At 48.6% G+C, this 10,308-nt stretch overlaps 1 protein-coding gene across 1 annotated transcript; it reads left to right on the forward strand.

The window, feature by feature from the left end:
• Nucleotides 1–5,802: 5,802 nt before the first annotated feature.
• On the forward strand, nucleotides 5,803–9,471 carry LOC119521565 (protein FAM187B-like). Its single transcript, XM_037819962.1, has 2 exons — nucleotides 5,803–6,521; nucleotides 8,435–9,471. The coding sequence occupies exons 1-2, from the start codon at nucleotides 5,803–5,805 to the stop codon at nucleotides 8,826–8,828; spliced, it is 1,113 nt and encodes a 370-aa protein (XP_037675890.1). The 3' UTR covers nucleotides 8,829–9,471.
• Nucleotides 9,472–10,308: the final 837 nt, after the last annotated feature.

Here is a 10,308-nt window from a genome sequence, read left to right on the forward strand (position 1 = left end):
TTGGCCAGAGACAGCACCTGGTCCTTTGGGGCCCCCTCTGTCTCCCAGAGAGGTCCTCTGGCTCTCCAAGGTCAGTTGTCACCAAAAGCCTCTGTCTGTTTGTTGGGGATTCAGAGCTTGTATTGAGCAGTCCATGTTTGTTAATTAAAACCCCAGTTGGAGCTCAGCTGAGCTATATTCGCTTGTTCAGAGAGTGCTGCTCTCTGGTACCACGAGGCTTTGCAGTTTGGGCTGTGGGGGGAGGGGTTCCTGGCTCAGGTCCGCAGTTTTTACTTACAGATTTTATGCTGCAATCTCAGGCATTCCTCCCAATTCAGGTTGGTGTATGATGAGTGGACAGTCATGTTGTCCCCCCTCCCCCAACAGTTATTCTGGATTATTTACTAGTTGTTCCTGGTTGTTTATTAGTTGTTCCAGGGGGACTAACTAGCTTTCACTACTCTCTATGCTACCATCTACCGATCCCATGAGTTTTGATAAGAAATATTTTCATCTTTAATCAGTTAAAATATTTTCTATTTTCAATTGTGATTCTCTTTTGACACATTGGTTATTTAGAAGTTTCATGTCATAATTTTCAAGTATCCGGGAATTTTCTTGTTTTTTTTTTTTGTTGTTGTTGTTGCCAATTTCTACCTTAATTACACTGACCAAAAGGTATGATTTTATTCCTTTGACATTTATCAAGACTTGCTTTTTGGCCCAGAATATGGCCAATTTTGGCAAATGTTTCATGTGGGTGTGAAAGAATGTATGTTCTGTAGTTGAGTCTCCAACTGTGATTATGGATTTGTCTATCCAGCATTTGGTAGTTTCAGGTTTTGCTTTATATATTTTTAGCTCATACAAATTTAAGATTGTTGAATCTTCCCATTGAATTGACCATTTATAAAATGTCCCTTGTAATCTCTTTTAATACATTTGTCCCTTCCATCTACTCTTTCTGTTATTAGTGTAGCTACCACACCAGCTTTCTTTTGATTAATCTTTTCACAATATTTTTCCATGTTTTTACTTTCTTTTCTATATTCTTTATTTAAGGTGGATCTGTTTTATGGAACATATGGATTTTTTAATATTAAGTCTGAAAAGTCTTTACCTTTTAAGTGGAGTACTTAGCTTATTTACATTTAATGTAATTATTGATCTATTTGGATTAAAATCTACCATCTTTCTATTTGCTTTACATTTTTTCTATCCTTTTGTCATTTTTTTCTCTTTTCTTGCTTTTGGATTAATCAAGTATATTTTAAATTATTACTTCATTTTCCCCTCTATTAGCTTATTAGGTATACATTCTTTTATTGTTCTTTTAGTACTTACTCTAGAGATTACAACATTAATTCTCAACTCATCATAATATAACATAAATGTTGCTTTTACTGCTTCCCAGACAATGCAGAAACCTTACAGCCCTTTAGTTCAATTTGTTCCCCTTCCACCTGTTGCATTATTGTTGTCTTGTGTTTTCATTTTACATATATTTTAAACTCCAGAAAACACAATTTTTAAAAGACAAGCAGTATTTATTTAGTTTAACCCTCATATTTATCCTTCTGGTGCTTCTCCTTCTTGCACTACCTCACTTCAATTTGACGTTCTTTTCCTACTGCCTGGAGAATTCTCTTTAATATTACTTTTAGTGTGCTTTGCTGTGGAGAATTCTCATAGTTTAATTCTGAAAATATTCTTATTTTGCTTTCATCTTTGAAGAATGTTTTCATTGTGGCATAGAATTCTAGACTGGCTTTTTTCCCCCAGTGCTTTGATGACGTCATTCTGTCCTCTCACTTCCATTTTTTTCTATTTAAGTCAATTGACTGTCTTATGGTTGTTGCTTTGAAAGTAATGTATCTTTTTATCCTCCAGCCATTTTTAACATTTCCCATTTCATTTTCAGTAGTTTTCCATTAAAGTGCCTAAATGTGGTTTTCTTTATATTTGCCATGTTTGAAGTTCAAAGATCTTTTTGAATTTGTGGCTTGATATCTTTCATCAGTTTCAGAAAGTTTCAGGTATAAACTGCATAATTCAGTCTAGATATTTTTCTACTGTTCATCTTTCATTTCACTAATCCTTTCTTCTGTCATGCCTAATGGGTTGTTACCCCTTCTAGTGAATTCTTAATTTCACAAATTTTATGTTTTAATTCTAGTACTTAATTTGATTCTTTTTCTATATAGATTCAAATCCCTCATTTTTTAATCTCTTGGACATATCTTCAAGTCCACATTTGAAAATTATAGTACCTAAATCACCTGTGAGTCTGTTACCATTGTCTATTTTTTTTTCTCTTGGGGTTTTATCTTTTGTTTCTAACTCCTGGCATGCTTGATAAATTTTTTATTATTATTGAATTTTGGACATTATGCATGAAAAAATTGCAAAAGTTCTGGATGATATTCTCTTCCTCCAGAGAGGGTTTAATTTTCTTCTGGCTGGCAGTTAAACTAGGGGCAGCTTACCTTGATCCAATTAGGGAATTAATTATTTAGAGGCTGGATTTAGGGTTTTATGGGGCATTGTTGGGTTACAGTTATCTCTTGCTCCTAGCTTGTAGCCCATAACAGGTCTCAGCTTTGAGCCAAGGAACTTACCAACTCTCCTCCTTGGTAGGCCATGAACACCAACTTTTGTCTCCCTGGCTTTGTGACACTTCTGTGAACTCCATTTAGCATTTTTGGTAGCTACTTCCCATTTAATTATGTATAGTAAAGAATGAACCTTACCCAAAGAGAGGTCTGGCCTTTGTCCTTGGCTCTTGGGAGGTTATTTCTAAGCCTTTGGAATGGTTTGCCTGATAAGAGTGTCTTTGTTTACCTGGGTCTTTGGGACACACTGGATAGTTTAGTAATGTAATACAGGGTGAGGACTTTGAGCCACATGGCATCAACCCAACCTTTGGAAGGGCTGGAGACAAAGTTCAGCCATGCAGGCAATCAACCATGTCTACACAATCAAGCCCCAGGAAAAACTCTGGAACATCAGGGCTTGGGCGAATATTCCTCATTGGCAGTACTCCGTGTATGTTGTCATATATAATTGTCAGAAAAGTTAATGCTGTCCATGACTCTATTGAACTGGAAGCTTTATGCTTGGAACTTTCTTGGACTCTGCCCCATGTGTCTCTTCCCTTGGCTGATTTTAATATGTATATAATGAACCGTAACTGTGAGCATCACAGCTTTTGGTGCAAGTCCTTCTAGCTAATTATTGAAACTGAAGTTAGTCTTGGGAACCCTCAAATATGCAACTGGTATCAGAAGTAGGGGTGGTTTTGGGGACTCCTAGACTCTGCAGTTGATGTCAGAAATGAGGGTGGTCTTTTAGATTATTCCCCAGCTTTGCAGTTTCTTGGCCTTTTGCACCATACAGCTTAGGATTCTGCAAACGCATTGAGAGAAAGGGGAAAAGCTTCTCAATCTGTTGGGGTTTAGCTCATCTCCCTATGATTCTCTTTTCTCTAGGACCTTGATTCTTCAAGATTCTACTTTCTTAGTAGGTTCTGAACTCCAATTTTTGTCTCCCCATCCCCATGAGACTGCCAAAAACTCTAGGCAGTCACTTTTGGATTGATCTTTATGCCTTGAGACTAGAATCAGCAAATGCTCCAAAGGGAAAAAAGCAAAAGTGAGAATCCGACTCATTTTAATGAGTTTCCATTCTCTCCAATATCTGGCCCCTCAGATCCTAGCTGCCTCAATTGCACTCAGAAGCCTCCAGGTGGCTGTTTTGTTGTTGTTGTTGTTGTTGTTGTTGTTGTTGTTATATCTAGCCATAATAGTTATTATCAGAAAGAGGGTTGATCTGATACAAGCTACTCAGTTGTAGCAGTAAGCAGGAGTTTCATCCAAATTGTTTAAAGAATAGCAAAGATTCTCATTTGAGATCTCTTAGATTTTACATGTTGGTTACTGATTGAAATATTCGAAAATATTTACTGTTTAAAAGATTCCCTGGGCTAGGGAGAGAATGACAGAGACAGGGAGGGAGATGGAGGGGAAGCAGTAGGGAGATAGGTGTTGGTGTGTATGCTGGTTTGGAAGTAGTATGTCCACCAAAACGCCATTATCTTTGATGCAGTCTTGTGTGGGAAGGAAATGTATTGGTGTTGATTGGGTTGGAGACTTTTGATTGGATGTTTCTGTGGAGACGTGATCACTCAACTGTGGGCGAGATCTTTCACTGGATAATTTCCATGGAGACATGGCCCCACTCATTCAGCATGGCCTTGATTAGTTCACTGGAGCACTATATAAGCTCAGACAGAAGGAGTGAGCTTTGCTACAGCCAAGAGGGACACTTTGAAGAATGCACAAGAGCTGAGAGAGGAGCTTCAGCTTACAGAGACATTTTGGAGATGGCCTTTGAAAGCAGACTTTTGCTCTGGAGAAGCTAAGAGAGGACAAATGCCCCAAGAGCAACTGAGAATGACATTTTGGAGAGAAGCTGCAGCCTAGAGAGGAACGTCCTGGGAGAAAGCCATTTTGAAACCAGAACTCTGGAGCAGATGCCAGCCACGTGCCTTCCCAGCTAACAGAGGTTTCCCGGACACCATTGGCCATCCTCCAGTGAAGGTACCTGAATGTTGATGTGTTACTTTGGACACTTTATGGCCTTAACACTGTAACTTTGTAACCAAATAAACCCCCTTTATAAAAGCCAGTCCATTTCTGGTGTTTTGCAAAAGGGCAGCATTAGCAAACTGAAACAGCGTGTTTCAGGTAAGAGGGAATTCACAAGGTCCTGGGAAGCAGAAGAAAACCCAAGACGGGTCTGTAGATCTGAGAACAGAAGGGATGTGTGACCCACTCCAGGTGGGAGAGGCAACAGGACACCATAGAAGCAACAGTTCCAGAGAGAGTCTAAGCATAACAGCTTCTCCTGAACAAGCCTGGTAGTGATGAAGGTGGAATGTCTCGGCAGAGACCTAGGTGAACCCCTGACCTCCCCCTGCCCCCATTCTCCCCCTTGCCCACTCCTTCTCAGCCACACTGGCCTCCATGCCCTTCAAATACACTAACCAGGCAGCTAAGTCAGGGTCTGGCCATTTCCTGGGAACATTCTTCCCTCCAATATCCACACACCTCCTTCTGTCACTTCATTCAGGTGTTTGTCGAAAGCTCGTCTTCTCAGAGAGGCCCTAGAGAGGCCCAACTCCCCTCCCTCAAATGGCTCATGTCCACACATCACACCATCATGTTCTGTCCCCATTTCTCTGCTCTGTTTTTCTCTTTAATAATTACCATGATCTGACATTATATATTATATGTTTGTTATATGGTATTATGAACCTCTCCCACTAGAAGGTAAGCTCAAAGGGAGGCAGGGGCTTTGTCTAACCTATTCTCTGTTATGATTATAATAATGCCTCGTGCACAGGAAGCATCTGGTAAAATCTGTGGAATGGGTGACGGATGGATGCTCACGCCTGTACAATGATTGTTTTTAATTTTAAGGCTGAGAAGGAGTTTTGGAAAGGGGTTGGGAAGGAGGCAACCAAGAAAAATATTTATTCATTTGTTTAAAATGAATTGAGTCAAGCAGATATCTGGAGGAAGAGCCAGGGATCGGCATGTGCAAAGGTCCTGAGGCGGGAGCCTGCCTGCTTGTCTGACTGGTTCCAGGAAGAGCTGAAAGGGCAGCATGGAGGAGGCGAGGGATTGAGTGGGAGAGGGTTTTGTGGGCAGAACAGTAACCAGAGAGGCAGAGTGAATTCACTGCTTTATCTCCAGTACCAAGAAGGGTGACCTCACAATGTCCAGGCTGGTGCCCGGCCCCCTCCTGCAGCCCCAGTCCACCATGCTGACCACCCTGGGCCCGCTGCTCAGCCTTGCTCTCCCTGTGCTCGGGTTCCTCATCTCCATCAGCTACCCTGATGGCAGTCAGTGCCAACGGGCCCTGCTCTCGGGCAACGATGTCATCCTGGGCTGCAACTCCTCCAGGGCACGCTGGTACTACTTCCTTCTGCAGGAGCCCGAACTGTCCAACCACATCTCCGGTATCTCCAACATAGAAACGAGGCCCCAGGGCAGCATTCTCATTAAAAACCCGCAGCCCTCCCAGACGGGCTTCTACCGCTGCCACGATGAGAACGGCACCCTCCTGGTGGAGTACGAGATCGACTTCCAGGACGCCACCACCCTGCACATCACACACAGAGACCTGGCCCAGGAGCCCCTGGAGAACGAGACCCTGAGCCTGGGAGGCAAGGAGCTCATCTTCACCCGCTGGGAGCCCTGGCAGGACTGTAACCGCTGCGGGGTGCCGGGCGAGCGCAAGCGCCTGGGCTACTGCTACATCCAGGGGCCCCTGGAGGAAGCCATGCCCTGCAGGCTCTACCTGAGGGAGGTGACGATGTGGTCCAACCGCATTCGGCCGGAGCTACAGGTAGAAGCCTGTCAGGTGCCCTGCAAAAAGACGCAGCGCTTCGTGTCCCAGTACATCTCCTTCGAGAGCTTCGAGCTCAACGAAGTGTCCGAGTCTGTATGGCTCACCTGCCCTCTAGGATCCATCTACAGGTGACAGAACCTGGCACCATCCCTGCCCCTGGCCCCTGTCCAGGCTCCTCTCCGACCTGGTTGCCTCATGGTCAGTCTGTGCAGGGTGGGAAAGTCGGTCAGCGGGTCGGCCTGCGGGGTCACTCCACAGGCTCCTTCGGACAATTGCTTGGCAAGAATCCCCTGGTGCCCCCACCTGATTTCATAGCACGCGTAGAATAAGGACAGCTAACACCCGATGAGGGCCGGGCTGTGTGCTGGGCCTTGGATGCTGAGGACGCTGCACAAGCTCCAGGCCCCGCCCTCCGGAAGCCCATGGCCCAGGGGAGGCAGCCCAGAGTGCCCAGAGCTGTGAGGGGGAGGCCCAGGCAGAGGGATTGAGGTTTGGGGGTGGCTGGGTGGGTGGAGCCCGGGCAGTGGTGGCTCTCAGAGGGAACTGACTCATCCAGAAGGGGCAGACACTCTCGGTCTTGTCTTCCTGCCTCCAGCCCCTGGAAAATCGAGCCCCAGGGATCCATGATGGGCAGTGGCAGCCCAGAGCCCCAAGCTTACGTACTTGGCCACGGGGTCCCCCTTCCTCCTCTTGCCCCGACCTCCCACGGTAGGAGGGGAGCCAGAGCAAGGCCTGTGCACCCATGGGTTCTGCGGGACTCTGGCCTCACTGCTCCCCCCACCCCCCACGCTGTCCTCCCCCTCCCCAGCCATTTTCCCTTGTTTATTCCAGCTGAGACTTTTATCTTTCTCTTTCATTCACTCTCAGATCCTTTTGTCTCTCTCCCTTCTTCCTTCCTCCCTCCTCTTTTAAGTCTAGAAGTAATGCCTGCTCCCTCCCTAAGAAAATTTACCCAATTCAGAGGCTGAACCATCTCCACTGGGATTCCCACCCCATGTAATTTGCCCGATAAGTTGTCCCCAAGTGAGTGCAGGCCACAGGGAGCTTGAAATAAAGACTCAGGGAGGCCACTGAGGGCTCAAGAGTTACTGCTGTCTCTAGGTTGAGTGGATTGGCACTGCCCTTGGAGATTTCTGTCATGGGCTCTGGACTTGGCCTGGCCTAGGTTCCAATCCCAGCTCTGCTGCTTTCCAGCCGTGTGGCCTTGAGGCTGGAGCTTCCCTTTGGGCCTCAGTTTCCCCATCTGTGGAATGGGGGGGGGGTCTCGCTAGCCCTGGCCTCGGGCGGTCCCTGCGATGTTTAAGGTGTAGATGTGCGTAATGTGCTCACGACAGTGTCCGAGAGGTGGTGCCCGCTGCACACAGGCGTTAGCTGTCCCTTCCAGGGTTGCCAGCCTGCTCGCAGTGGTGGCTGGTGTCTGTTGAGTGTCCCCTCCACTTCTAGGCCACCCTGGGCCTGTTAAAGGTGCCCGACCCATTTATTCACGTAGGAATTACTTGCCAGGCACCTTTCTAGGCACCAAGGTGCAGTGAAGAACAAAACTGACAAAGATTCTTGCTCTTGTGCAGCAAGAAGCCGATTACATGAATAAAGTTTGTGGTATTTTTGATGGTGAAAAGGGCAGGGAGGGGTTATGGGTGGGGAAGAGGAACATCTAAGGGATCAAGCTGCCTGGGGTGGAGTGAGTGAGGGGTTGCAGAGCAGCTAAGGCCAAGCAGCTAGAGGGGGAGGGGGCTAAATCAATTTCGCATTATGGAGTATTTTCACTAATTCTTCCAAATAACCCATGAGGTAGTTGCAATCATCACATCCCCACTTTTCGGATGAGGAAAGCTCGCCTCATTTGCCCATGTCTCCCGGCCAGGGAGGGTGGAGCCCCCGGCCATGCCGCCCCCACCCCGCCCACATTAAAGGCCACGGGAGGGAGGGTGGGCTGCTCCCCAGGGAGGGGGCAGCGCTGTCCCCACGTGTGTCTTCAGATGCCAGTGCCCGCCACCCCCTTTCTCCCGCAGCCCTGCCGCTGACCCTGTCCCCCTTGCAGGCCCATCCACTGGGAAGCCAACGGCGCCCTCCTGACCTGGCAGCGCCAGCTCTCCGGCCGGGACTTCGGCACCGCCCTGGACCCGGTCAACGGCGGCAGGCGGCTGCAGATCTCCCAGCCGGCCATTTACAAGTGCTTTGTGCAGCAGGAGCTCATGGCGCGATTCAACCCTCTGACCCCTCCGGAGGTGTGGGAGGCTCGGAGGAGAGAGGATGCCCTGCAGCACCAGCAGCTGGAGTTAGGGGAGGCCCCGCCCGGCAAGACCCACTCCGTGCTGGAGGGGCTGAAGCTCCTGCTGCTGGCGAGCACGGTCCTGGCCCTGGTGGGAGCGCTGCGCAAGCTCCGCCGCCCTTCCCGCCGCAAAAGGAGCGACCAGTTGCTGCTGGTGAAATAAAGCAAGGCCTCGGAGTGGACCCGGCCTCCCGGCCCTTCATTGCCTCCGCTGTCCCTGCGGGAGCACCCACACCGTGCCCGCCCGGCCCCCGGCTCTGAGATGCTGTGCAAAGTGGAACAGGCCTGCGGCAGCAGCACCCAGGGGCAACGGAGCTCTGTCCTGGGCCAGGTCCCGCTCTGCTAATTCATTAGTAATTCCCATTCCACAGATGAGGAAACTGAGGCCAGACCTCGGTTCCCTCTGGATCCAGGTCAGGTTGCCCGGGTCTAGCCCTGTGCTCCTCGGAGGAAGGGAGGGCTAGGATGAGGGTCCTCAGGTGTGATAAACTGCAGCCACCTCACGCACCCCACTCCCCCAAAGTTAAAGATAGATGGGGGGTGGGAGTGGGAAACACCCAGACCCCTAGCTCTCTGTCCCGGGCCTCTGCCTTGCCCTGCCACCCCAAAATGTGCCTAGTGCGTTCAGATCTAGCCACATCTCCATATAAGCCGAAAGGTGACATGCCTCCCCATCCCCGCTGCTGCAGCAGAGAGAGCCCGAGAAGGGGAGATCGGCCCCCACACAAGGCTCCAGGCCTGGTCCAGCCAGCCCATGGGAATTCTGGCTATTTGCAGAAATTATTTGTGCTGTTAAGCAGAGTGCAAGAGTGAGAAATAAAATATTAATGTCTTTTAAATTTAATCACCCTAATATTCCACTGTGAGGCAGGGACAGGACTGATCTGAAACTCTCCCAGAACTTCTGCCTCCGAGGCAGATACTGTTGACAAAGCCCTTAACGGCTTCTCTTCCCAGAGACTCAAAGATTCCTGCAGAATGAGGGAACGTTCATTGATTACTAAAGGGGTTCATTGGGAAGCAGGGGCTGCTAATAACAAGGATAATCAGAGCAAACAGTTTTGAACCTCCTGGTGTGGTCAGAACTCAACTCCTTCTCGAGGATTATGTCCTCCCAGCCCCCACGAGGCTGGTGATACTGTAACCCCATTTTGCAACTGAGAACACCAAGGCCTGGAGGGCCCAAGCAACCTGCCCGAGGTAACATGGTGAGTTGAGAAGGAGTCAGTGATGAAAGTGAGAGGGGGACTCCGGGGGGCCTCTCTCTGACCTGCTCCCGGGAGCCACCCCACTCCCACCCCACCCCAGTCCCCGGCACTCGCATCCACCCCTGTCGTGCAGTAGCTGGAGGTGGAGCAGCCAGAGCCAAGCACAGGACAGAAGCCTGGGCCCGTCTGCACAGCACCGAATGTCACACAAACCCCCAGCCGAGGCCGTGAGTGCTCGCTGTTGCGGACAGACCCTAAAGCGCCCCCCCCCCCACCCTGTGATTTCCCACCTCCTGATGTCCCACTTTGTGTGATCCCTTCCCCTTGAGAGCACATGGGATTGTGACTTGCTTCTAATCATAGAACATGAAAGGTCTGGGATGCCAGTCCCTGTGTTATGTTATCCTGTGTAAGACTCCGTCTTAGCAGACCAGA

Source organism: Choloepus didactylus, chromosome 27 (assembly GCF_015220235.1).
Source record: "Choloepus didactylus isolate mChoDid1 chromosome 27, mChoDid1.pri, whole genome shotgun sequence".
Taxonomy (NCBI): Eukaryota; Metazoa; Chordata; class Mammalia; order Pilosa; family Megalonychidae; genus Choloepus; species Choloepus didactylus.

Bases quoted from the DNA above. Each gene is read 5' to 3' on its own strand.
- LOC119521565 (XM_037819962.1), top strand. From the start codon at position 5,803: ATGCTGACCACCCTGGGCCCGCTGCTCAGCCTTGCTCTCCCTGTGCTC. The intron at 6,522-8,434 runs GTGACAGAACCT...TCCCCCTTGCAG, and splicing joins CCTCTAGGATCCATCTACAG to GCCCATCCACTGGGAAGCCA.